The sequence below is a fragment of the Cryptomeria japonica genome, chromosome 11 (assembly GCF_030272615.1).
Source record: "Cryptomeria japonica chromosome 11, Sugi_1.0, whole genome shotgun sequence".
In the NCBI taxonomy this organism is placed as follows: domain Eukaryota; kingdom Viridiplantae; phylum Streptophyta; class Pinopsida; order Cupressales; family Cupressaceae; genus Cryptomeria; species Cryptomeria japonica.
The window spans coordinates 733,846,381-733,873,859 of NC_081415.1; the positions used below are offsets into that span (position 1 = coordinate 733,846,381).

At 34.5% G+C, this 27,479-nt stretch overlaps 1 protein-coding gene across 3 annotated transcripts in view; it reads left to right on the forward strand.

Annotated features, from left to right (window-relative positions):
- The first annotated feature begins 21,163 nt into the window (after window positions 1-21,163).
- The window catches only part of LOC131053266 (1-aminocyclopropane-1-carboxylate synthase 6), a 68,327-nt gene continuing 62,011 nt past the window's right edge, over window positions 21,164-27,479 (forward strand). For 2 of the 3 annotated variants that reach the window (XM_057987876.2, XM_057987875.2), the window contains exons 1-2: window positions 21,164-21,804; window positions 24,608-24,745. In XM_057987876.2, coding sequence (XP_057843859.2) covers window positions 21,367-21,804; window positions 24,608-24,745 — 576 coding nt within the window. In that variant the 5' untranslated portion in view covers window positions 21,164-21,366. The remainder of the gene's footprint in view (window positions 21,805-24,607; window positions 24,746-27,479) is intronic. The other variant, XM_057987877.2, reaches the window with a different exon arrangement.

The window sequence follows — 27,479 nt, forward strand, 5'->3', positions numbered from 1 at the left end:
ACAGAAGGAACAAAAACACAAGAAAAATATGCTCCAAAAAATGAGAGCTCAATAATCTCCAAAATGTATTGTCAATAATAGTCCTTCTTCATACAATGAAAAGAAAGAACTCAACCTTTAATAGGTCAAGAAACCCTAAAAGGGAAAACCTAGGTTTGTACATAATAATTAATTAAAATAATGCACCTAAAGTTAGCTTAAGTGTAAAAGGGATAAAGGGAACTTAAATAATTAAACAAATAATGTTTAATTAATCAAGTAAATACCCAAATACTCTAACAAAAGTCTCCTATTCCATATCCAGTTCTCATCAAATTTTGCCATCAGGCACTGACTAATCTTGGCATTCAGCTGAAACAAATTTCCTCTGGTCTTCTTACTAGTGGCAATAAGTTCACCACTCTTTCCAATTATTCTACAGACTCCTCCTTTGAATTCCAGTATGATTCCTTTGTCGTTCAGTTGAGCAACACTCAAAAGATTATGCTTAAGGCCTTCCACCTAGTAGACATCATCTGCACTGCTCTTTCCACTTACTGAGATGGATCCTTTTCCTTTCACCATGCAAGGTGCATCGTTGCCAAACCAGACAACACCACCATCATATTCTTCAAGAGACAGAAACTTTCTTCGATCACCAGTCGTGTGGTGAGAACACCTGCTATCAATGATCCACTCGTTAGAGTTGTCAATATGTGAGACAAGGGCTTTCTGGTCAGATAACTCTTCCTTGATAGCCACAAACACTATGTCCTCATTCACTTCATCCTCAGGTTCCTCATCGGTAACACCTCCATCCACTGCAACAAGACAATTTCTCCTACCTACTCCTTTATACTTCCTAAACCTCTCTGGTTTATCCTTATTATCATTGTTAGGACAGTTAACATCTATATGTCCTATCTTATTGTAGGAAAAACACTTCAGAGGAAGCTTACCTTTGTATTTTCTGGTGCCTTTTGGAAGTCTCTTGGCAAGAAGAGCTTCAAACTCCATCTGAATCTCCTCATCGTCCATATCTCTACTTGGCCTGGATTCATAACTGGTACTAACCTCTTTTCCTTTCTTGGTCGGTGTGGAGGAAGAAAACGCTCTAAAGGTTGACTCAGTCTTCCGAACACTACCATCGTAGCCATTCAATTCATATGTAGTCAACTTTGCAATAATAGAGTCTAAAGATACCTTGGTTTTGTCGATAGACCTTAGCTCTTGAATAGCGACAACCCTGATTGCATAGACTCGTAAAAGTGATCTCAAAACTTTACTAATAATAGTGGCATCATCAATTGTTCCACCAGTACTCTTGATCTCTCCAACCACTGTCTTGATTCTTATGTCATACTGTTGAATGGTCTCTCCTTCAACCATATCTTCAAATTTTCCTCTAAGGCTTTCTTCCTTAGCCTGCTTGACATGTTCATCACCGCCATAAATGGATTCCAGTTTGTCCCACACTTCTTTCGGATTGTCCTTATCTTGTACATCAATGAACTGTACATCGGACAAGCTGCTAATAAGGGCTTCCATGACTTGCCCATTTTCTTGTATCTCTCTTTTCTGATCATCGGTTAGAGTGCCAAAGGGGATTACATAGGCATTCTCAACATAGTTCCAATGTTGTGCACCCAAACTCTTGATATATATCTTCATCCCGTCCTTCCATAATTTAAAGTTGTCCCAGTTGAACTTAGGACCTTCCCTCTTCATCATTGAAACAAGATCTTTTTCCTCAAGCGATTAAGCTTATATCACCGAGGACCTGGATGAGCTCTGATACCAATTGATGAATAATGATGAACTACTAAGGTCCTAACCGGTACTGAGAGGGGGGCGGGGTGAATCAATACACACAAAAACTGCTTCAACACTTTGTCATATCAAAACACAGATGACCGGTTACCTTCTACACTAAACTTAACCAAAGCTATACCAGTTAAACAAAAATACTTCAGACAACATTCAACAAATCTCAAACCTCGATAACTACTTTACTGATCTAATCATGCATGAGTTGTACCAATAATACCACAACCATTTAACCATGCATGCATATCTAACTTAATCAAAACCACACATTCATCACATGAAAATCTCACAACTCATAACACACAGATTTTTCACATGGAAACCCAAACGGGAAAAACCACGGTGGGAATGAATACCCACAAGTTGTTTGTGAACTCTTTTGAAGTTTGCTCTGTTAGGAGCTTACTCCGGTTAAATACTTTACGATAAAGGTCATGTTAGGAACCGATCCTATTAGGGATCTCCCAGTTAAGGGATGGCTATATAACCTGTTAAGAGTTACCTCGCTAGAGGATTTAAATAACTCAATGAACTTGAGCCACCTGGTTAGAGGATTTACAACAAAGCTTGTTAAAGCTACCTGGTCAAGGGATTTACCTTCTATTGAAATGGTTAGAAGACAATAGGTAAAACACCGATCTGATAACAACGCTTCTTGCTAAGGTAGATCCTTTTTAGTTCATCTCTTCTGCAATCACACTCTATAGATTCCTCACTCTGGTTCAACAAGTATCAAATCTCCAACACACAGACATAAATACAACTTTTGCCAACCAATGCAATAACAAAACTCATCGACCTTATAGACAACAACAAATCGGTAGCATAAACCCTAAACCCTAAATATTTAAGGTTTGCAATTATAAGCGATCCAATTCTGACTGTCTAAACACATTTCATAGAATGAAATGATCTAAAACAGATCTCAAGACATTCTGCATCATCCAATCTTCACCGCATCTGGAAATCAATAACCCATCACGCGCTCTTCACACACCACTAAGAAAAATGCTCATTCTCGAGGTAGGCATTCAATGCATTCAATCTTCATGCACAAGAATCACAAATAAATCCTTCATGTGCACACAATTGACGTGGAATCTTGATCCTTATCCTTATTCCTTAACTAACTGGTCACAAAACATCATCGGTTGCACCACACAAGCCAACCAGTAACCCTAGAGCTGAATTGAGACTACCAACCGGTAGTCACACTTAGTGAACCCTGACACTGGTCCACTCCATCCCGGTTGACCACAACCGCTTCTGATCTTCATACCAGTTCATACTGGTTCACCTGCTTGAGCACTTATTGACAACTTATTGACATCAATGACAACATACATTATCACCACTTCATCATATGCCAACACTCCTTAGAGGCATGGGTCTTGCTTTCCCCAAGTGTCCAAAAAGGGAATTTTCAATCTATTTCTTGTTCTCTTCAAGTAGAGAAGATAAGAAGAACCTTTTACAAGGCACCTTGCACAAGATCTCTCATAGTAGCCCATATCCTCACTCCATCTCCTTGTTCCACTTGGCACAATCCTCCTACTCATGATATCTCAAGCCATCCTAACCCTCATCCCAGCTCTCCATTCGTTCTCCTATAAAATATATAAAACCTTCAACACTTACCCATTTAGCTATTTTTCATCTCTTAATTCCACAAAAAAGACATTATGTTGACAAATTTATTTATTTTTGATCGGTAATAGTTATTGATTTGATTGAAAATCAGGTTTTGGCCTGGCTCGAACCAAGTAAGGCTAAAATCAGGGAGCCACCTCCCCCACTATATTTGATTCCATAATGGACTATAGACTACAAAGTTGATTCAATTCCCCCCATCTCATGAGAATGAATGATCTCACTGATGCTCTCTTTATTCACTCTCTTATCTTTCTTCCTCTTCACCTCTATCCATCTATCTTGTCTTGCATTTTCCAACATTTTCATCTTGGAAACACCTAATTCGTTCTTTCCTCCTTACTTTGGACATATTTGGTTGTCATAAATCTACCCTGAGACACACCCCATCTTTTAGTCGACATTTGACGTCAACACATGAAATTTAACCTTCCTTGCTTGATCAACACAACAATTGATGTTGCCATCATCTTTCACCCCATCCCCAAAATCTTTTGCCAATCCTTGAGATACATCCCTACCCCTAGTTGGACCATCACTATCCTTAATCACAAAACCCTTTCATTGTCATCCATTCTCCCTCCAATCAAACTTTTAGTAGTGTTGTTAATTTCCATAGTATAATGTTGAGAAATTGCCTCATTCCACCAAGTAGCTTTTTTCTCTTCTCTACGCTTGTCACATAAGGTAGCATTATGGCCAGTCTTAAAGAACCTTTTGCATCGAAAGGGAACCCCTTCAAAATCCATACAAAGGTGAACCCAACTTCCTTTCAAAATTTTGATAGAAATCTCCGATGGAAGTGCCTTAGACACATCAATTTCCACCAAAATCCAAGCAAAGGTAGCATACAACAGATTCAGAGAACCATCATCACCCATTAAGAATCTACCTAAAGAATTATCAACAACCTCAAAACATGAGTTAAACCAAAACTACATGGGAATATTAGGAAGCCTCACCCTAAGGGGCATACGATCGAAAGATTCTAACAAAGGATTAACAGTCGGGTGCTAAGGTTTCAACATCAATGGGCAACTGTCCTCCCAACACCATTAACTGTGACACAGAATCTTGTTCCTGTCCAACTCATTCTCAAAACAACAGCAAAAAAACCTCGAGCATGCGGGTAAATTTAAACACACCTTTCTAAAATAGGCTCCCAATACATAGAGATCCAATTATGTAAATCACACAGATTCAACCATAAACCATTGAAGCACCCAATAAACCCTAGCCCAAAAAAAAACCTTTCATTGTGATCCACCTCATTCCCCACCCCCTTTGTTAGATTAACAATGATAGGTATAACAGTCACCGACTTAAATAGGCTCTACTAGTTGCTTGAGCTGGGAAGTCTGTGCTATGGTTTGAGGCCTAGACAAAATAGACGTCCTTACAACCACATTTTCAAGCTCAACGCACTCTTTCCCATCATTCCCCACACCATACCCTCGAGGGGGTCGAATCTTCTGACTGGGCCTCGCATAGTTAAAACCCTTGTTTGCACCATCAAAACAACTATCACAAGAAAAAGAATAACTATCCTTTCTGCCTTGATGTGAAACCACATCATGCACCACTTGGAAGTAGCCATTCTGAGCCATCGAAGCCCAAGAAGCACACCCCCTGGGTAGAAATGTGTTTGTAGAGGGTCCCCACCGAGCCAAAACCCTAGTAGTGGCAGAAGAAACACAATGGCCTCATGTCAATCTTAGTTGTGTAGTTATGTTACCAAAATTTTGAGTACACATCAAATTGATCAATTGGAACAATTTAAAACAATAGGGAGACTACAATAGAATTTCATTAAACTTTATGTTTATTTTGATTTTCTTAGCCTAATATGAGTGTTTATTTGATTTTGTGTTTGATCAATTTAGCTTGTTATTGACACAATTTCTTGCACAAACTTGACACATGATAATAAAATTCCAAATTATTAAACCTCTAACAATATTGAACAAGGTAATTTTGGGGTCTTACAAATCTAAAAAATTGTACCGCAAAGTTTTGGCCTACTTGGAATTAGGTTTTATAAGCATTCTCCATATTTATTTTTGTACTCAACACCCTATTAAGAACTTTCTAGCTTATAAGACCCATTCCTCTAACATATTTTGATTTGAATATTTAATTACAAGCAACCAATGGTTTCTTTTTATTTTTTAAAGACCCTTTTCAAAATAAATCACATATTTTGTGATCAAGCATATTCATAATTTATTTGCCATTTTCAAGCAAGACAAAAGGAAAATAGGGCTTACCATTAATGTGTGATGGTTAAATCATAATGTTATATTCTTGCCAACAAGGTTTGAACCTCTATTGTTATGTTAATATTGAGTGTTCATGTAGTGGATGAGGTCCCCCATCTATGGCCTCATTATTTCATAGCACTAGTCAAAACCATTTTAAAAAAGGAAAATAAGGATTGTTGAAATAGCAATTTTGAGCATAAGGATTCTTGCTATTAAATAAATCCATTTAGCTTTCTAAGAGATAATTTTACTACTACAACTTAAAAAAGAGAAGGTCCAAGAGGGCCATTTTTTGGCCCTACCAAATAAAGGAATTAGACCAAGTATTTGTTACAAATTTGACCAATTTTGAAACCCAAAAATATACACCACCTCCTTTTGTTTTTGAACATTTATGTTAAAGGAATACCTTTCATGTTTTTATGAATTAATGCTCTGTACTGAACCCTTGAAATAAAAATATAGGCGCTCCTTCACCATATTAGCTTAATTGTGTGTAACTTTTTCAAATAATATTCCAATTTGCATTTCTTACCTCACTCTATAATGAATCATGTAGTGTGATCCAAAACATTGATTCAAAAGCTTACACATAATTTTCTATCAAAGCTTTTTTTTATCAATAAAGACAAGATAGACTTGCATAGTCTTATATTAATTCTCAAAATTTTATATAGAAAATCAATGTTGTGGCCTTTTACCATTGATTTGCACATATTTATTTACAACGCTCCTAAATTCCCCATTTTTATAAAAAATGTGTATCTCCAACTAGTAATAGTATCCCTTAACAATCCACTGATATTCAAAATATATAATCCCTACATTCTTTCAAAAATGGCACATTGTCAACTAAAAATAAAATGTACAATATATATAACAAAATATCTAAAAAAGTAAATGTAATCAATAATTTATCAAAACACTTATGCTTTGATCCCATACTAGCTATTCTAGTAGTCATTCTTGTTGAATTTCCACCTCTTCATGCTTTGTTCTCACACAAGTTTTGCCTTTGTTTGCATTTTTGCCTCCTGCTCTTGCAGATATTCCTTAAGGTGGCTCCACCTCTCCTGTACTTGAGCTCTCCTACTTTCCTCATCACTCATCGCACTTCACAACAAAAATGGCCTTAGTGGTGGGGTGAATTTTGTGACATAAAGCAACTCTCCCCCTTGAGCTTTAAAACCCTCTACTAGAATTGTAATTATGATGAAAGCTTCCAACCATAGTAACATTGTCCTCTCACACAACACTCATTATCTATCAAGCATCTTCTTTGCTTCCCAATTCTAGGCACCAAGCTAGGACCATGTATGTTATGTTTTCATTTATTTTATATTTATATTTGAAGTCCATGAGCTTAGCTCCTAACAAAACTTTTACCATCTCTAGAAATATCAGGTCATTTATGGAAAAAATGTTCCCCAACCTCTCATTTGTAATCTTCCCCAAGAAGGTGATTTGTTGCTTCTTCATCCACAAATTGAAATTCACCTCCATTATTTCTCTATCTTTCACTTGGTCATGACTTGCTTCTTGAGGTGAATCATATATTAATAACCACCAATGTTGTGTTCTCCAAATAGTACCCTTCTCACACTCCAAGTGTCTTAAAACTCTCATTGCATCGATTCACTCAGATCAATCTATTTCTCACCTACTGTAGCTTCACAAATTGTATACCTTTATTAGTGTGTCCAATTCCTCACTCTCCTAGCTCTCATTTTAGTATTTCCCATTCCTTTATAAATCATGGGACCTTTATTGTAATTAATTAATATGTAATTTAATATTAAGAGTTTTATTCCACTTTATTATATCATCACACTATTATTTGGGCCCTTAAATCTAGGTGTTCCCTTTACCTTTTATTATCCTTTTTTATCCTTAATCCTTCCCCAATTTCAACTTCCAAAACATATTTTTCATATCAATACATCATGTTTTGAGCCTCTGAGTTGGAATTTGCATTAGAATTATGTTATCTTGCATCCCTAGAAAATTAAGCAAAAGTTGTTGGGACCAAGTCGACCCTCACCTCCTAGTTCCACACTTTTTTTTCTCAAATTTCAAAAGGATAATAAGGCAATCCTACTCCATCCAAATCTAGCTCTGTGCAAAAATATACCAAATCTAAGTTGGCCTAAAGGTGATTTCAATTATTAAATCCCTATATAAGGCATCCTCCTTAATTCATTTCAACGTCTAGAACATCCCATCTCATGTTGGCATTATCATCCAATTCAAGAGCAATTCTTCTTCCCCAAGAGCATATTTGATTCAAGGATTAACAAACTACATCAAGACATCTTCATATTACGTTTCAATTATGATTTTATGATGGATTTTATGTGATTTATCATGTTATTGCATCAACACATGGAGGAATTATCCTAAGAGCATTGCATCACCTATTGAAGGTATAATCATCTACATTCAAGAATTTCAATTTTAGATCTAGCCTTGCTCTCAAACACAAGCTTTCTAATTCAATTCAAGTTCTATTTCTATTTCAATTAGGGTTAATTACAAACCTAGGATTTGATCTAGACAAATCCCTATCCACAACACCCTTTCTATCCTCTTGTGTGTAGGTATAGGTTGTTGTCAAAGACATAGAGATCAAGAGACCTTCAACAGACTGATACAGACCCATCTCAAAAATTGGACTTGTTTTTTCAAGTTTAGGGTGCTTTGGGGCACCCCTGTCTTCAAGTTTTCCCTCCAAATTTGACAGAAAGCCCAGTCTCAGCCTCAAGAAGCAAATTCTCAAATCTTATCCAGAAATCAGAAGACCATAGCACTCTTAGATTTCCTATCCATTTTTGTGTCTTTTACAATATTTTTATATGTTTATCAGTTTATTAAAACAACATTAGTGTTTATTGACTTCATAGTCTTACATTGCTTCAACCTATTTCTATAGTTCATTCGCTTTCCAAAGCAACTTAAGGAATAGAAACACTAGAGATGCCATTTTACTCTCTTCTACAAGAGTTAGTCAAATACAATCACTCCTTGTGATTCATATTCCAATGTTTTATACAAAAGTGGATCTTGGTCTTAGTCCTACTCGGTTCCATTTTCATCCATTACACCTACAAATTGTACTATCTCATCATCAATTATGACCCTTTGAAAATCCTTTAATACGTCACACTCATTACTAGTATTAAATGCACCTACCCATTTCGATAGAATGTACACCACCCCATTTCCACTCCTATAAGTGTGAGAAATTTTGAAATTACTAATGGTGGTTAAGTTGGCTTTAATTAATTTTATTTATTTATTTATTTTTCACATTTGTAACTCTCCATTTATAATTTTGCATTGACAATTATTTGTGAGTTCCCTTCCAATTTTATCTTGAAGGCCCAAGATTACCTTTCAATGCCCCATCAAAATCAATTTTGACCATCCTACCTATGGTTTTATCCAATCAACATTCCTATCCTTACAAGAGGATGGACTAACCCATGAAGGCTCACTAATGGGCGTCTGTCAAGGCTTTTTAATTAATTGTAGTAGAATATACAAATATTATATCTTTGATAATATCATAATAAATAATATTTTATGAGTAGTCAACTTTTACTTATTTTATTAATCAAAATGGCTTACAAGGTCAAACCCATTATGTTGAAAAATCTAGAAAATATTATAGAGGGGTTGCACCAAAGAATAAGGTCAAGATTGCATCCTATTACATTGATAAATTTCGTGTACATATTACAACCTATTATTAATAGCATTCCTATTATGTATCATCAACAATCGACCCTAGGAATGTATTTATGAAACAAAACTAGTAAGGATATTGAGACAATATTAGAGATGGAAATATAAAACACATAATAAAAAGGAAAAAGGCCAAGAAAGCCTTACACAAGCACCTTAAATCTATCTTCAAAATCCTTAGTTAAAAGGGTAACGACTAATCGATTCTCATCAATGGTGGCTTTAGCGACACACTTTAGAAAATAAAATTCCAAACCCTACTTGAGTCCACTAACAAGTTTGCATTGTAATCAATATTAGGGATAATGAAGGGTAACCATGGGTCAACCATCACATTACCATGCACAAACCAAAAACAAACACATGAGGGAAATCTCATACCAATAATTAATGTGTCTAGGATGAACTTCAACCTTGCATCCATTATGGCCTAATAAGAGAAACAATCACTACTCAAATAACTTGCTTTATTTCATTAATATTATAGAAGGCTATTGCAAGAATTGAGGAAATGTTTATATTTACTAGGGTATGATGTTCGATGACCATGAATCGATCCCCTAGATTAATTTTAATGACATGATGATAATCATTAATTTGTTTTAAAATTATTTTGAGTCTTAGTTTAAAATTTCCTTAGTGAAGGTGATTTGCATTTTCTTTATTAGGAGCCCTACATTGATATCCATTACAAAAAAAAATTCTATAAAGGTTGCTAGTGCAATATAAAAATTAGATAAAATGTATAGCCTGCAAAACATCCTAGAAGTCACACCATCCCATAATTATTGAGAACTTCCCTAATATGGGAAAGGGGAAGAAAGTAAAATCTTCACATGCTAGAAATTCCTCCAAACAATACCATCATTAATGCAAAGTTGATATCAAGATAAATGTTTTGGATTAAGGAAAATCAGGTTTTAAGGGACCTGAAACCCGCTTACAATATGAAAGATGAGCAAGAAAGAAATAGGAGAAGATAAGACCAAGACAAAACAGCTGCAAAAGACCAACACAAAAATCAGCAGCTAGGACAAAAGGACAACAAGGAGCCAACAAGAAATTGGCATCCAAAACCTAGCATTACATTTCAATTGAAAACTTTTATAGAATCCTCAACGTTCTGAACCAAAAGCATCATGGCCTTAGCGGCTTCTCTTAGATCATTGCTCTCTTGTTTTAGCTGGATGTCTTTCATTTTGGTCTCCATATCAGTGGTAGTTTGCCTGGTCCTTCGCCTGGAGATTTGATGGGTGGAGCTAGAGGTCGGTACATCTTCAATGATTACCAAGTTCTTATCCTGATTTTTCCTCTCTAAGTGATCCACCAAGGCATTCATATTATGCGATGAAACTCTTAAGACCTCAAGGCTGTGGTTCATGAAACTTTTCAACGCCTTCTCGGTTTGAGCAACCTGAGTGATGAAGTTATCTTTATCTGCCTCAGCCTTTTCTTTTACAATTTTGATAACATCCTCCAGATGTTTCAAATCCCCTTTTATCAGGTCTTTTTCCGACGAGTCCTGCATTTCAATTTCCTCCTCAGCTTCACTGGTTTCCCTCTCCTCGCTCTTTTTCCCCAAATTTGTTTCCTTAATCAAATTGTGTATCTTATTTTCCAGGTCCCTCTGTTTGCTCTGAATGCTAGTTATGTTGTCAATAACCCACTTCTGGAAATTGAAGGATTCCAGAGTGCAATTTTGGGTAGTATTCAAAATAGTATTCGCCGACCTCCTACCTTGCTTAGTGCCCATAGAATTTGGGTTGTCTTCCTTCATAGAGTTCGGGGCGACATTCCTGCTATTCGAGCCCATAGGGTTAGAATTAGGGTTTTCAGAATTAACATCTTTTCCCCCTTCTTCCTCTTCTCCAACATTCTCTTCCTTCTCAATCTCCATTTTTGTCTCAATATCCTTCCCCTTTTCCTCCTCCAAATCATAATGCACCTCCGTTTCCACATTATCTATATCAGCTCTCCGTTTTTTATGGGTAGGGGCATTAGACTGGTCATTATCAGATTCAGAATCTTTACAACTCTCAGAAACATGTGCATTGGTTACCAAGCCATCATCCTTGGTAGCCCTAGCTTTCTCCTTCAGGTATTCATAAATGAGCAAGATAAGCCCCTAATGGGCTATGGGGTAAGAATTAGGCTTTTTGGCATGATCAGCCAAACTCTCATTCAGAGAAGAAGCTAAGTAAAATGGCAAGGAAATCTTAACCCCATGGCATAAATGATTAAGAATTGCAAAATGATAGTTATAGATTTTGATAAATCTACCATCAACAGTAAGAAACTCCATCAAGACCCCTAAAACTTTCTGCCAAAAAGATTTTACCTGTTGGGGAAGGTAGTAGGAGATGTTGTCTTTCTTGGCCAGCCTAGCCTTCTCATCCTCCGATTTTGGGAAGTTTTTAAACACTTCAGCAGCATACTTCCGGTCTCTATAGAATTTTGTGCCCTCCTTCTAAAGACTCGTGACCTCCGCAACCAAATCCTCATCAATTTTCCATGTCTCCCCAAACAAGGTGACTCTATTGCTGTTCCAGCCCCTAGCAAAGCCATGAGATACCGAATTTCTGCTTCCATGCAGCTTTTCCATATAGTCGGTGAAACCATATCTATGAAGCCTCCTCCATACTTTTCGTTCATCTTCCAGTTAGCAAGAGGGCTCGCTCCTATTTAAATTACCTCCCATATTTAATAGCAAGTCAAAGTACCCAAATGTGTATCTCACAATCTGCAGGTTTAACCACAAGGTCTTGTGCAAAATTCTGGAATAACAGAACAGAGTCCCTTCCGTGGTTTTAAAAATAATGATAATGGCCACACAAAATCGACACTTATTATTGTAATCCCCATCACACATTTGATCGTGAAATTGATGCCTAAAAGCAATCATTAACTGACAGTTCATTTGCCCCCAAACTTTGTCTTTGATATCCGAACCCCAAAAGATAATCATGATTTTAAATTGACCCATTGATGCGATCAAATAATAATTGCTCTCTAACATCCCTTTTAAAATGGGTCTCTTCGATATATTTAACCTCCACCTCTAAATTGACCCCTTCATTAGCTAAAAGGTCCGCAACCTTATTGCCTTCCCTTAGAGTGTGAGTTATGAGAATACTAACATAGTCATTTAATAACTTTTTAGCACTTTCAACTAAATTAGTAATATTCCAAGATACATAACTAGTACCTTTAAGGGCCTGGATGATATTGAGGGAGTCCCCTTCCAGCCAGATTTTTTTAAATTTGAATCCTTGAGCAAGCTGGAGACTTTTTAGCATAGCCTGAGCTTTAGCCACATGATTATTTTGGACCCCAAAAGGAGAAGCAATAGCCGCAATACAGACACCTTGAGCATTTCTGATGACTCCTCCACCACCGGACTTCCCAGGGTTGCCTTTAGCCGCCCCATCAAAATTCACCTTTATCCATTCATGATCAGGAAAACGCCAAACAATATTATCTCTCCTATTCTTATTGTCTGATCTGCAAACCTTATGGATTAAATTCCATTCAGTAAGGATGCCTTTTTCAATTTCATTCATATCAGTAAAAAGCCATTGTTTATTGTTCCTGTGGGGAATATTTATGTTTTCTTTTATAGCCTTGCAAACTTTTTCAAAGACCACCTGAGAGGTGCACTTAGTTTCCCTAAATATTCTGTTATTTCTCTCTTTCCAGATTCCCTAGCAAGTCATGGGGAGGATAAGGGACCATAGGTTCTTGATAAGAGGAAATTTGGTGGGGAAGGTCCATTGCCATATAATTTCCTTGAGACTCTTGTGCATGACCCAATCAACTTTCCAATTCACCCAAAAATTACTCGAGATTTCCCAAGTGAAGGAGCAATGGAAAAATAGATGATCAACTCATTCTTCCTCTTTCTGGCATAGCTCACACCTATTAGGGAACATAAAACCTCTTCGGACCAAGTTGTTAATAGTAAGGATCCTATTGTGAGTAGCAAGCCAAAGGAACATATTGACTTTAGGGATAAGAATTTTGTTCCAAACTTTGCCCCATATAGGGTTACTGGTCTGAGTAAAAGTGTTTTTGTAGGCAGAAGCAATTGTAAAGTCACCTCTTGGATTACTCTTCTAGAGAAAAACATCATCATAATCTTTGTTAATAGAAAAAGACATCATCTCCTGCTGGAGTTGGGAAAATCCAGCATATATAACATCACGCCTAACCCATTTGTTCTCCTTCCAGTAGTCACACACCATAGGCCCAAACCTCCTTTTACATTCCTCAATAAATTGATTGCTGCCTTGATCAAAGAGAGGTTCATTGTTCATCCAAGGATCCTCCCAGAACCTTATTTTGTCACCTTTTCCAAGGACCCATCCAGCTCCAACTTTGGCCACTCTTATGGATTTGATAATACTATTCCAAATGAAGGACCCAACATGGATGTCTTCAGAGTTGAGAAAATCTTGGAGAGGCTGATTCTGAATATATTTGTCAAACCAGATCTGGTTCCAATCTTTCTTGATGTCATAAGCTCTCCATATTTGTTTAGCAGGTAGAGCTTTATTAATTTTTTTAGAGCTTTAATGCCAAGCCCTCCTTTTCTCTTTGGCTTACACACTTTGTCCCAAGCTACCAAGGATATTCTCTTTTTTTCTTCAACCCCTGACCAGAGAAATCTCTTTTGGATTCTTTCTAAAGCTTCAGCAAATTTAGCCGAGATACCAAATAGACTGAGAGCATAAACAAGGAGATTCTGGAGAGTAGCTTGAAGAACCTGCAACTTTCCAGCCTGAGATAAAATGGATCCTTTCCAGCCAACAAGTTTTTTGTTGAATTTGTCAATTAGCATATTCCAAAATGAGTTTGGGGGAGCTAATCCCAAGGGGAGACCCAGGTAAGTGGAGGGGAGCATTTCCACCTTGCAACCAATAATTTTAGCAATTCTTTGTTGTCTTATGATCAGAGTGTTCATGAAGTATATAGTCGATTTGTCCCAATTGACTTGCTAGCCAGTAGCCAATGAATAAGAATTAAGAGCACCTTTAAAGGCAACAACCTCCCCAACAAAAGAATATCCCATTAGGATAGTATCATCAACAAACTGTTGGTGAGAACAAAAAACATTAGCAGAGGAAGGTTGAAGGCCTTTGATAATTTTATTCACTTTCAATTTTTGGATCAGTCTACTCATGCTCTCCGCCAGGATAGTGAAAAGAATAGAGATATGGGATCTGCTTGTCTGAGCCCCCTTGACGATTTATATCAAGCTAAATGTTGATGTGAGGTTTCCATCTTAATATGTGGAGTGGTAAATTCTCTAATGTGCCAAAAATTAGGACTATGGGTTTACAAAGGACTCAAGGAAATCCCAATAATCAACTAAATTACTAATGATATGATCCTCTTGCTTGTTGATAGAATACTTAGGAAGGAAGTCTATGGACTAGTTAATTTCCCTATAAATATGAGTTATAATGAGCTTGAATAATGAATCGAGGAATGATAAAATTTACACCAAGATGCTATTTATCTTCTAGGTTGGCCATCCCTTATTATGAGTAGTATTCACAATGACCATTGAGTCTACTTCATTTCTAGACTTTCTTGACACCATAAAATACATAATTTTCTTGGGCCTATATATGAGAATTCGGTGACACTATTTATTAGCAAGATAATTTCTAATATTCAAACTAAGTTGAATCAATCGCATTCAACCAATGAAGGCCTACTTTGCATGACCATATTGATTAAGGTCCAAGTCCATAAAGTAGGAATTATACTAAATATATAAGTTTTAAAAGTGATTCCTAGCCTTATTTAACAAACCTTTTTAAAAATAGATTACTCAATATAATTATCTTTATTCACGTATGTGTACATACATACATACATACATACATACATACATATATATATATGTATGAATGTATGTATGTATGTATATATGTATGTATGTATGTATATGTGTGTGTGTTTGTGTGTACATATATGTATGTATGTATGTACACGTATACACACACACACACACACACACACACACACACACACACATACATATATATACATACATATATACATATATATATACACACACACACATATATATACATATATACATATACATACATACACACACACACACACACATATATATATATACATACATACATACATACATACATACATGTATGTATGTATGTATGTATGTATGTATGTATATGTATATATATGTATCTATGTATGTGTGTGTGTGTATATACATATATATACATACACATACATATACATATATATACATACACACACACATAGACACATATATATACATACATACATATACATATATACATATACATACATACATACATATATGTATGTATGTATGTACATACATGTATATACATATATACATATACATACACATACATACATACATACATACACACATACATATATGTATGCATGCATGTATATGCATACATATATATATGTATATACATGTACATATATGTAGATATATGTATATGTATATATGTATATATGTGTGTACACATATACATATATACATGCATATATATACATGCATGTACACACACACACACACACATATGTACATAGATCTATATGTATATATGTGCATGTACACATATATACATATATACATGCATATATACATGTATGTATATATATACATACGTGTATGTATATATATACATACATACATGTATATATATACATACATATATATACATATACACACACACACACACACACACACACACACACACACACACACATATTACAAACGTTCAATGATCAATAAAAACATTCTTGAATGCTACATAATAGGACTAGAGTATAGTTAGTGGATTGTGTTATCTTTCATATGGTATTTCCCCCACTTCTTTTTTATTGAAAATATTTAAAATTGATAGTTTTATATAAGAGCAAACAAAATTATATCAAGAATTAAGCATTAGAGGACTACTTCTTCCTACTAATATAAGAAGTATTAGCATTTCTAATTATTTTAATAGTAATTTGAGGTTTCCTATATACTTTCTACAAAGATTAGCAAAAACTTGACTTGCATAAATACTACAAAATATGAAAATAGTGAAGTTAGTAAGAAGTAACAAATCTTGAATGGATGAATGCCACATAAAACTTGGGCTTCTTTTTGATAGCAATTATCAAGCCAAGAAAACTAAAAGACCAAAAAGATCTAACTCATTTTGTTGTGTTACTTGTAGTGAAAAGATAATAGCACTAACCATAATATAGGTTGTTAGGTTGGTGTATGAACTCGAGGGAAAAAAAATGTTGTAGATGTACCCATTCCTCCAAAAAAGAATCCCTACATAAGCATTTACAATAGCTTATCTTCACACGACCAATCCAATTAAAAAAAAATCTCATGGGCAAGTCCAATATACTTGAGTGAAGAAACCCAAGGCAACATTGCAATAATGATTATCCACTTTAGAAAACTTAGTCATTATCAAATGACATGTAATAATAGACCAATTAATATCTAAATTATACAAATAAAAATCAAGAGGGTAGTTCTAAATAGCCATATCACACTAGCTTCTCTCCCCCAAGTTGAGATGACTCTTTACCTCTATTTAGTTGCAACTAGGTGCCAAAGTTTTATTTGGTATTAACTTATGGATTGTCAAAGAGCGTCAATTAATTTTGGGCTTTATAGAATTTAGAACAATCTATACTATACTTATAAAGTAAGAGCTTGTTAATATAATAGACATGGATATATAATGTTTGGACTATAAATAACTTGTGTGAAGCAAATTTCGTAGCTAATTCAAATGTTTTTAAACTTCAATTTTCTATCATAGGTATTTTTATTGGCATTGTCAAATGTTAGGGGATTTTATTTATTGAGATACAAATTTTTTAGGATAATGATGCTCATTATTTACAGTTTTTGAAGAGTTGATTGCTTTTTAATAAATATAATTATAGTGTATGTCACATTCCATCCTAGCTAATTTGATGATTGAGTTCTATATTAGCACATAAAATGCTACCTAACAACAGTGCACATGTTTATCATATTGTGTATAAGGATATTGTCTTATCAACTATACATATTATGCTTCTCATTTGTGGATCACAAATCAAAGAGGTTTAAAAAACTATAAACATCACTATGCACAAAAATATGTAGAAACTATGATACAAATGTCTCACACCTTTGGAGATGATATGGAGAAATAAAAGATAATTTAATAATGACAATTTTACAAGTAGTCTTATGACAAGTGCCCAAACTTTAGTTGTCACTTGCCTTCTTTATTGCTTGACAATATCTTTTTGGAGTAAGTTGCTACCATAGGGGTAGCTTCCCTCCATTCAATCAAAGTAAAAGTTATATGTCATTTTGTCAATATAGAAATATTTTCACATATTATTTTACATTGTGTGACATATACAAGAGACCATCCTTTATTTCTCATAGGGGGAGGGCCCCTACAATTCTATGGTAGGGGGTGGGTGGGGCTCGATTAGTTGTGGGTGGGAGGAGATAGTTCCATGGATCTCGGGATCTCTCCCTTGATCAACATAACTATAGTTGGGTATGGCTCACAGACTGTGCCTATTATTGAACCCGAACGGGCCCCTGCAGGGTGGGGGGGGGGAGAGGAAGCTTTGTTTAGGAGGTTGACCATCAATTCATTGATTGACTCAAATCCGGAAGGGGATTGCGAACATGACTGGAGAACCAACCATCGGAAAACCCTATGTTGACCGACTAGATTCTATACGTAACATGCCCACAACTATATCCAGATCATCGGGTATTGATTGCTGGGTAGGGGGTGGGGTATAGGGCGATAGGGGTAGGGGGGTGAAGAAGATTCTATACGTAACATGCCAAAAGGGGAACAACTAGATAAGATTGTATTTATTTGTCTGCTACCAACTTTCCATACATATTTTATGTCATTTTTTTCAATGAATTCCATCACAAAGATTTTTGTGTTTTTCCAGTCATAAATGTGTCTTCTCTCCAGTTTCTCACATTAGAAATAATAACCCTAATAGTTGAGGGTGTGATTATGATGAACAAATGATTGATTTTTGATTCCATCATCTACATGGTGTAACCCTGCCACACCCCCTAATCACCACATTGGCCTCCATTCTTGATCTTGATAGCCATCAAAGCTAGATCTATATTTGGATTCTTTAATATAGGCAACAAAGAGAGGATGAGACCCATCCTTAGTATTTAGCAAATATCTTGGATCACTCAACTAGAATTTACACATAGGATGTGTTTGACAATTCATCATTGGTTATCTTCTTCAATCCTATATGTTTACATACCATTTGATAGAACTATTGATTTTGGTTGATCAATTCCTCAACTGCACAAAGTTTTTGTCATCTAATATAATTCATGATAGACATGTCTTAAAGAGAAGTCTCCAAGCATGTCCAAGATTCGACATATCATATCAATCCATTTTGAAAGCTTCCAATTGTAAGCCAAATGAGTGAAGATCATGTTAATATAGACTTGAGAGTTTCCCTAAATATCAATCAGTATCAAATACTTTTGCACATAGAGCTTCAAGACTCCATATAATGCAACAAATTATGCATCATTATAGGTGCCCTCTGGAAGTTTTATTAAGAAGGCCCAAAGGAGAGCTCCCACCTAATTTGTGATAATGCAATCTATTCCAGAGGCCCTAGAATTACCTTGAGAGGCTCCATCAAAATTTATTTTTAACCTTCTATATAAAGGGGCCACTTGACCAACTTTTATATTAGTAATATAATAAACATGTCATGCTAGACTAGTCTCATGCATCTAATTTTTTTTAATAGATCCCATGCATCTAAATTTACTAAGAACAAAGGTTTAAGAAAATATAACATGTAATTAAGTGGCATGTATCTACAACAAGAAAAAGATAAAATGATATTAAGTTAAATAAATATAATCTTAAAGCAAAGATGTCATTGTGAGATGCAAGATTTAGCTTCCAAGCACGTAGTACTATTTATATTAAAGTAATACATACTTTTTTTAAACCTATTTTCACATTAATTTCTCTTATTTAGTCTTTTGATGAAGTGACTGATAACCAATCGACAACACATATTTAGATCAATAACTTTACGAAGACATGAACTAGTAAATTGGAAGCTTTTAAATTGATCAAATTTATTATGAGAATCACCAAATTCTTTCTTTCAAGAAGTAGTCATTCATTTGTGGATTTATATCTAAATAAATCAAATTATTTAAGTGACGTTGACTTTTTATGTAATTTTAAGATTTATATCAACACATTGTAGACATTAAAAATGCAAATAATTAAGATGTGAAAATATGGCTATTTAGAGTCACTTTGTCAAATCATGAATTAGATACTTAGAATTCTCATCAAACTTATCCATAACTATATATTCACCTACATTTTGTTTCACATTCTAAATTTAAATTGTTTCAATAAACTATCATACTTATATTTTAAAAAATCTATGTAAAATATATTGAGAGATATCAATTTAAAGACAACCATTAAATTATATTAATCTTATTTACCAATATATTAAACAATAATGAGAGAGACATAAACATAAGAATACTAATGCTAAATATAATTATCATTAACAAATTTTCCATCACCTAGATTAACCCATAAGTTATCTTTGAGAATAAAATTAGACATTGGTCAATCAATAAAGATAAACAATGACAAATTGCTTTTATGTGTAGCTACAAGATTAATTTGATTCTTTTATTAATAGGTAGACTTTAAATATCTTACGAATTTAGAAATGTGAAGCATTCCCTCCTTACTTGGGTAGCTCCCATCAATGTCTATGTCTTCAAGTTTTGTAAACAAACTGCTGAGATAAGAGAGATGATGACTTATCCATCCAATGCTGTGTTGCATGTTGATCTTTTGAAATATGATGAGATATTGAAAATGATTATTAAATGATCATGATTGACCTACTGATTTTGTGAGAATTAGAAAATGTATTGTCACCCATCAACATTGTCCAAAATATACATTCATATTCCTATCAATAAAAAATGATAATATATATCAAGAAGTAGTTATTCATTTGTAGATTTATATCTAGATATATCAAATTGCTTAAGTGAAGTTGATCTTCTATGCAATTTTAAGATTTATATTGGAACATTGTAGACATTAAATATACAAATAATCATGGTAGAAAAACATGACTACTTAGAATCATTTTGTAAAATAATGAATTAGATATTCAAAATTCTCATCAAACTTATTCATAATGACCTATTCACTTATATTTTATTTCACATTCTACATTAATTAATAATTTCTTTTAATAAATATTATAAAATTTAGAACAAATAGATTGGTAACCCAATCCATATTTATTGATCCTCTAACTAAATATTATCAACTAAGCTTAATTATATAATAAAAATAATAATATGAACTAATCACTACATAATTCTTATTAATGCCAACATTTGCTTATTAATATTTTTCTACACTATTTCAAAACTCAACTCATACATCTAAACTGATGGTTAAATTAAATACATTTAATTAATCAGCAATGTAGATATTTATTTCATCACAACCTTAGAGAGGAGTAAGATTTTAACAACCCCGATGAATAGTGAATTTGGCTTAAGGCACGACTAAATGGTTAAGGGAAAATCCAAAAAACAAATACATACCTAGCAAAGCTTGCCAATGGCCGACGATGTTATTTATACCATGGGTTTTTGTTGTTTTGTATATAGAACAGATTGGTGTAGACTTTCAAGCCCATTACATTATTATTCCTTGCTTGGTTGATTTAGATTCCGGAGGAAGAGAAAGTGAGCCTAAAAACACAATTGCATGGAAGTCTGTAAACAAGGTAACCAATGACTCCAAACAACAATAACAGTAGCAGCAGCAGCAGGGGAATTGAAGAACGGAGAAAAGAAAGAGGCCCTGGAGCCATGAGGATTATTGTGCCTCTTCAAGGGGTTGTGCAGGGGCGCGGAGGGCTTGTTTTGGGCTCAGTTATTCCTTGTGCACTGTTTTACTTCCTACAGCTCTATCTCAGGAAAAACCGCTCGCCTCCTCCCACTGCTGCTCCTCCTGAATCTCAATCACAGTCTCAGTCATCACATTCTCTTACACCTAGGAGATCGATGAGGAGTCCCACTAGGCCTCCCTTTGTCTCTTCCAGGGCTAACCATGCCACCGACAGGGAGGTTTCTCTCCATTACCTAGGCTTGAAGGCTTGCAAGGAGAATCCCTTTGATGCCCACAGCAATCCTAGTGGTATCATTCAGATGGGCTTGGCTGACAATCAGGTGGGTATGGCTTGTTTTTGCAGAAAATAAGGTATACATTGTTGGGTTGGAATGCAATTGTACGCAATCAGGGGTATATTTTTGGTTTGGACTGTAATTGTGCAAAATTAGATTGCCCTTTTTGAGTTCTAGATAAAATTGCAGTGTAAACTCATTGATGTGAATGACAGAAGATCGCATTTAGTCTTGAGAGTAAATTTGTGTATTGGTTTTGTTTGTTTGAAAATTCAGATGCAACTCTGGAGAGTAGCTCATTAGGACCGTTTTATGTTTTGGAGATAGTTCTTGAGATGATGTTGTTGTGTATAGCAAGTTAGTAGGAATCAGATGAATGTTCTATGTTTTGAATGATAAGAGTCATTGTGATGCTGTTTTGTATAGCAATTTAAAGGAAACCAGATACATGTACTATTTTTTAGATGATAGGAGTCACTTGTAATGTGTTTACGCGCACGGAAGCTGGGGGAATGGTTTGCTTTTGGATTCTAGTAGAAAATAAGGTGGGTTTCGTTGGGTTGGACTGTAACTGTGAAGAAACTAGATTTGTGTTTTATGTTTTTGGTAATGATGCATTGTTATTGATGGTATAAATTTACTTCTACTTGTCTCTTCTGAGAACAGTGTATTGGGTTTTAGTATTTTTTTTTGGTATTATTCGTGAAATCAGATAAGGATTTTGCAGAGTTATTGTTTGGGAAGAAGATTGGTGTTTTATTTTTGGATGGCAGGAGTCACTGTAATATTCCGTGTATTTTATTATGTAGATAATTGTGCAGTGCGAGAAATTGTGAGAATCTCACTTTTAGTCATTGCTTTTGAGGATATTCTGTTGGGAATCCGATTGGTTTTCTCTTGTACGGTAATTGTGGAAAATGAGATTCGAGTTATGTGCTTTAGATAACGATGTAGTGTTCTGTATGGTAGCTCACCTGTTTTGTTTTCTGTATGGTAATTTTTGAATAAGCAAATGAGAGGTTGCAGAATAATTCATTGAGAATCAGATGCCTGTTTTTATGTTTTGGACGATATGAGTCACTTGTAATGATTGTTGTGGATGCTAGGTCACTTCTTCTCGTTGATTTTATGAATAGTCTTGTGGGAATCCAAGTGGCTTTTGTTTTTTAAATGTTGATTTTAATAAAACAAGATGAGAATTTTGTTGAGAAATTAATTCAGTATCAGAGGGGGTTTCTTGGATGATTGGAGTTACGTGCAACCTCTTTTATGAATTCTATTGAGAAAATTTTGTTTGGGAGTCTAATTTCTCTTTCAACGGTAAGTTTTAAAAAACTAGATGTGAAGTTTGTTAAGTAATTCATCGGGAATCAGATGGTTGTTATATGTTTTGGACGATAGGAGTTACTTGTAATGTGTTTTAGCAATGGTAGTTCACTTCTAGTCATTGCATTTGACAATTAACTACAATATATTGGACTAGTTTTTGTCATTTGAATGGTTGCTTTTGAAAAATCAGATGACAGTGCTGTAATGTGATTCTTTGTGATCAGATGGGTCTTTTATGTTTTGGATGGTAGGAGCCATATGTAATGGTTGCTTGAGATAAACCACTTAAATCAGCTAAATTTTCACTTTTTTGATAATTATTTCAAATTTTATCTTTTTGACAGAGTAGATATGTAGGCATTGTTTTGGTGGATTGATTCGTCTTTGTTGTTGGAATAGTAGTTTTTGAAAAACCAGACGAGAGTTATGTAGAGTACTACATTTGGAATCAGTTAGATGGTTATATTTTGGATGATAGGAATCACTTGTAATGTGTGTGTTTTCTTTGAGATTATAGACTAAAAGAGTCTAGAATATCACCATTTGAATTTTGGATAGCAAACAATAGAAAGTAAGGTAAGTTTTTGATTTTTTTTTGAAATTAATTTTTGACAGTTTAGATATATAGTCATTGTTTTGGAGAATTTGTTGTTTTTTTTGGTGTTTGAATATTAATTTTAGAAAAATCAGAAGAAAATTTTATGCACTACCAAATTGGGAATCAGATGGATGTTTATGTTTTAACTTTTGGATGATAGAGAGTCACTTGTAGAGACTGCATATGTACAAGTGTCCTCACATGTGCGTGAGTGCATGGATGTGAGTATGTGGGTCTAGGTGTGTTTTTGGGTGCTTGTATTTTTTGTGCGTGTGCATTCAAGTGTGTTTTGTGTTTGCATGCATGTGTTTTGTGTGCATGCGTGTTTTGTATGTGTAATCAATAAAGTCAGCTGATTTTTCACCATATGGATAGCAATTAATGAAAAATTATTTGGGCCTTTGTTGCTTAGAAAGCAGTATCTGAGAAAGGAGAAATAGAGAATGTTTACTTAAAATGAATTAGAATTTGATGTTCCAACTCCTTGTTTTGGATGGTAAAATTCCAAGTGCAAGCTTAGGGATCTAATAGAGAATGTTTACTTAAAATGAATTAGAATTTTGTGCTTTTGTTCGTCCATCGTAAATTGGGTGGCATTTCCTTGCTTGGATAAAAATCCTTGAAGAATCAGATGTGTTTTATCGTTTGTTATCAGTCTTTGAAAATGAGATTGGCGTCCATTGTTCAGGTTAAAGATTAAGCTTTTTTGATTGTTTCAATATTAGTTCTTTACAAATGAGATAGGTAGGCATTGTTTTACATAGAAATCTCATTAAACCAACCAGGTTTTATTGTATTCATTTGCACATGTGGTAGAAGATTATTGGTTTGTCTCTATTTGTATCTTGAAATATGGGCTCAAAATCTCAGGAGGCTTAAACAGATTGTTTTGCTCTTGTCTTCTGTGCATTTCTAAAACAGCTATCCTTAGATCTGATTGAAGATTGGCTTGAGTCTCATCCTCATGCATCATCATTTGGACGGTCTAATGACATGCCAATGAGATTAGGAGAAATTGCAGGGTATCAAGATTTTTATGGAATGGCAGCCTTGAGAACTGTATGTATCGTCCTTTATTATTTTCTCTTACAATCAAGTGATTCCTTGATGTTAGTTTCATTGGACTGCAATTCTTTTTCTTTTGTTAGGGACAAATCACTCAGACAGTGGATAAGCCTTTTTTTTTCGATCTATTGAAATATGTTGATAGTACCAAATTGACATTACCGAACAAGCTGCAGACCAGACAAGCCAGGTCAAAAAGTAGAGCATAGAGAAAACAGCAAGGTCTCGATGCACACCATTAAAGTGGTTTACATAGCTTAAATAGTTAAATTTTGTCAGTTGAAAAGGGATGATAGAGGTGAATAATCATGATTAATGATAAGTTAAGACCTAGATAGCAGTAGAGTTTTAAGCAACACAAGACTACTGCTATCTAGGTCTTAACTTATTATTAATCATGATTAACTTAATATACAATAGTTAATACTTGTGAGTAGAGTTCTGATATCGAGACAGCAGTAGAGTTGTTGATTTCCCATTTCTTGTTGTTTGCAAACAACCTTGGCTTTGAGAAGGTCTTGCATGCGACATGTCATAGGACAGTAAAACATGAACTGATGGGAAGTGTTTTACATCTTGACAAGAGCTACATCATACATGATGACAAGGAAATGAGATATACAAGCTTGAAAGCAATTTAAGAGAGTAATGCATAAATGTGGAAAAAATTGCCAAACCCTTTACTCTTTTAAGTTTCAAGCTCAATCAGTTATATTAATCTGTGTCACAACTGATTATATCCTAATCTTGCTTCAAATTTCAAAATTTTAATTTAATCAAAATCCAGATCATCATTATTGCCTTGGATAGAATTAGGAGTGCATATGAAATTTTCTTGATAAGTGGCAGCTTTATTGCAAAAGAAAATAGTGATAAGAGTTAGTTTAATGAAGAGGTAATCAACATCCGCAATAGCATGATCTTCTTATCTTTAACAATTTTTAAACTGATATTCTTCTGCTGTGTTAAAATTTTTAATTTTATTTCAAAGTTCTGTTAAGAAGTTTCTGCAATTTCTGAATTTTGATTTCTGTCTCCTTTTACTAACAGAGCATGATCTCCTTACCTTTGACATTCTGAAACTTGACATTCTTCTGCCAGTATAATAAACAACTGCCCAAAGATCACCTACAATTAAAAAACTGTTATATACAAGAGAGAAGTAATTGATTTGGTATGAAGCTTGAGATTTCATTAGATGTAAATGAATAATGATACAGTATACAATGGGAGATCCTTGTTATAGAGACGAGTGAAACCCTAGATGAAGCCTATAATAGACTAAGATTATGACATGTTTTAATCTTATGACATGAAACATAAAAATCACATGTCCTAAGTAAGCTTAAGTATGCTAGTGTGAATAAAACATAATAACAAGCTAGTTAGATGATTTACCTTTTTCACATTGTTGGTCCATTTTTGAACTTGGCCAAATTTAAACTTTAAAGTCCTAGTTCATAGTCGACCTTTTTCAAGTTTTTAAGTTCCAAACTTTTTAAAATGGCCAACTTCCCGACTTTCAGACTTTCTCAACTTTTAGACTTCCAAAATTTCTCGACTGCTCGATATCATTAATTCACAAGTTTAAAAATGCATCTGAAAAAGTTGCAAATTTCTTAAATCCAAAGACAACCCACCTAATATTTTGGTCTCAAATGCCCCCAGTTTTAATTTTATGGCCATACAAGCTCATATGATATTTTATTTTAATATTTTCTCTCTAATCGATATGGTTGGCAGGTCCAGTTTATAAAGGAAGTACCTCAATTTTGTGAGCTGTTCAAAAATGGTTAAAAATTCATGTTTTATTTTAATTATCATAACTGCTCGCAAACTTTTATGGCCCCAGGATGCTTAGTTAACCCGCAGTGAATTTACTCAAAAGTAGCTGCAGGAGAAATTAAAAAATTTCTCAATTTCTTTATTGTTTGTGTACAATAATTTAAAACATTTTAAGATGTTTTAAATCATTTTGAGAGCAACAATTTTAGGTGAATATGGAAAGGTTATTTCATTCTTTAAAAAGAAGCGGTTACAAAAACTGAAAAGGCTGATTGAAGAGTCTTTAACTAAGTAATTAATATATTATGAAAAAGTGGGGGGGGGTGAAGGCAACATATTTTTTTTTTCCTTTTTCTGCACAGTTTTATTGTACAGGGGGTTGAGTCTGTGAACTCACATTTTGACATTGAAGGAATAAAGAGGATGTTTCTGAGTCTTTGAATTTATTAATGTTTTCTTTTAATTGCAATGAATTGTGCTTCTTTGTAATTACTTCAAGTGTCATTCTGTCACATTGGACTGTGTATGTATTTAATTCTTAAGCTTTGAATTTAGATTAAATCATCTGTTAAAAAGTGTCTTCTGTTCTTTCTTTCCTTGGATATCATTTGTGACTGTGGGATAAGTAAACTTTGTGTTGTTTGTCTACATTCACTTTATCTTTAAAACCAATTTTTTGCATCTACTTTCATGGTTATGGGTAGGTGTTAGTTTGCCTTTTTTGCTTTCTGGTGAAAAGCATACCCCGTGTTTTCATTCATTGCATATCATTTGAAGATAGCCATGCCTTGTAAAATAAGTAGAGAGCACTTGCAAATACCATTGTAAGCGACTCAACTGTTGGTCAGATTGTCATTAACATGTGCAAAATAGTATAAAACAAAAGTGGCAAATTTTTTAACCAACAATTTTTTGGCGACTCTGCTGGGGAACGAAAGGTTGG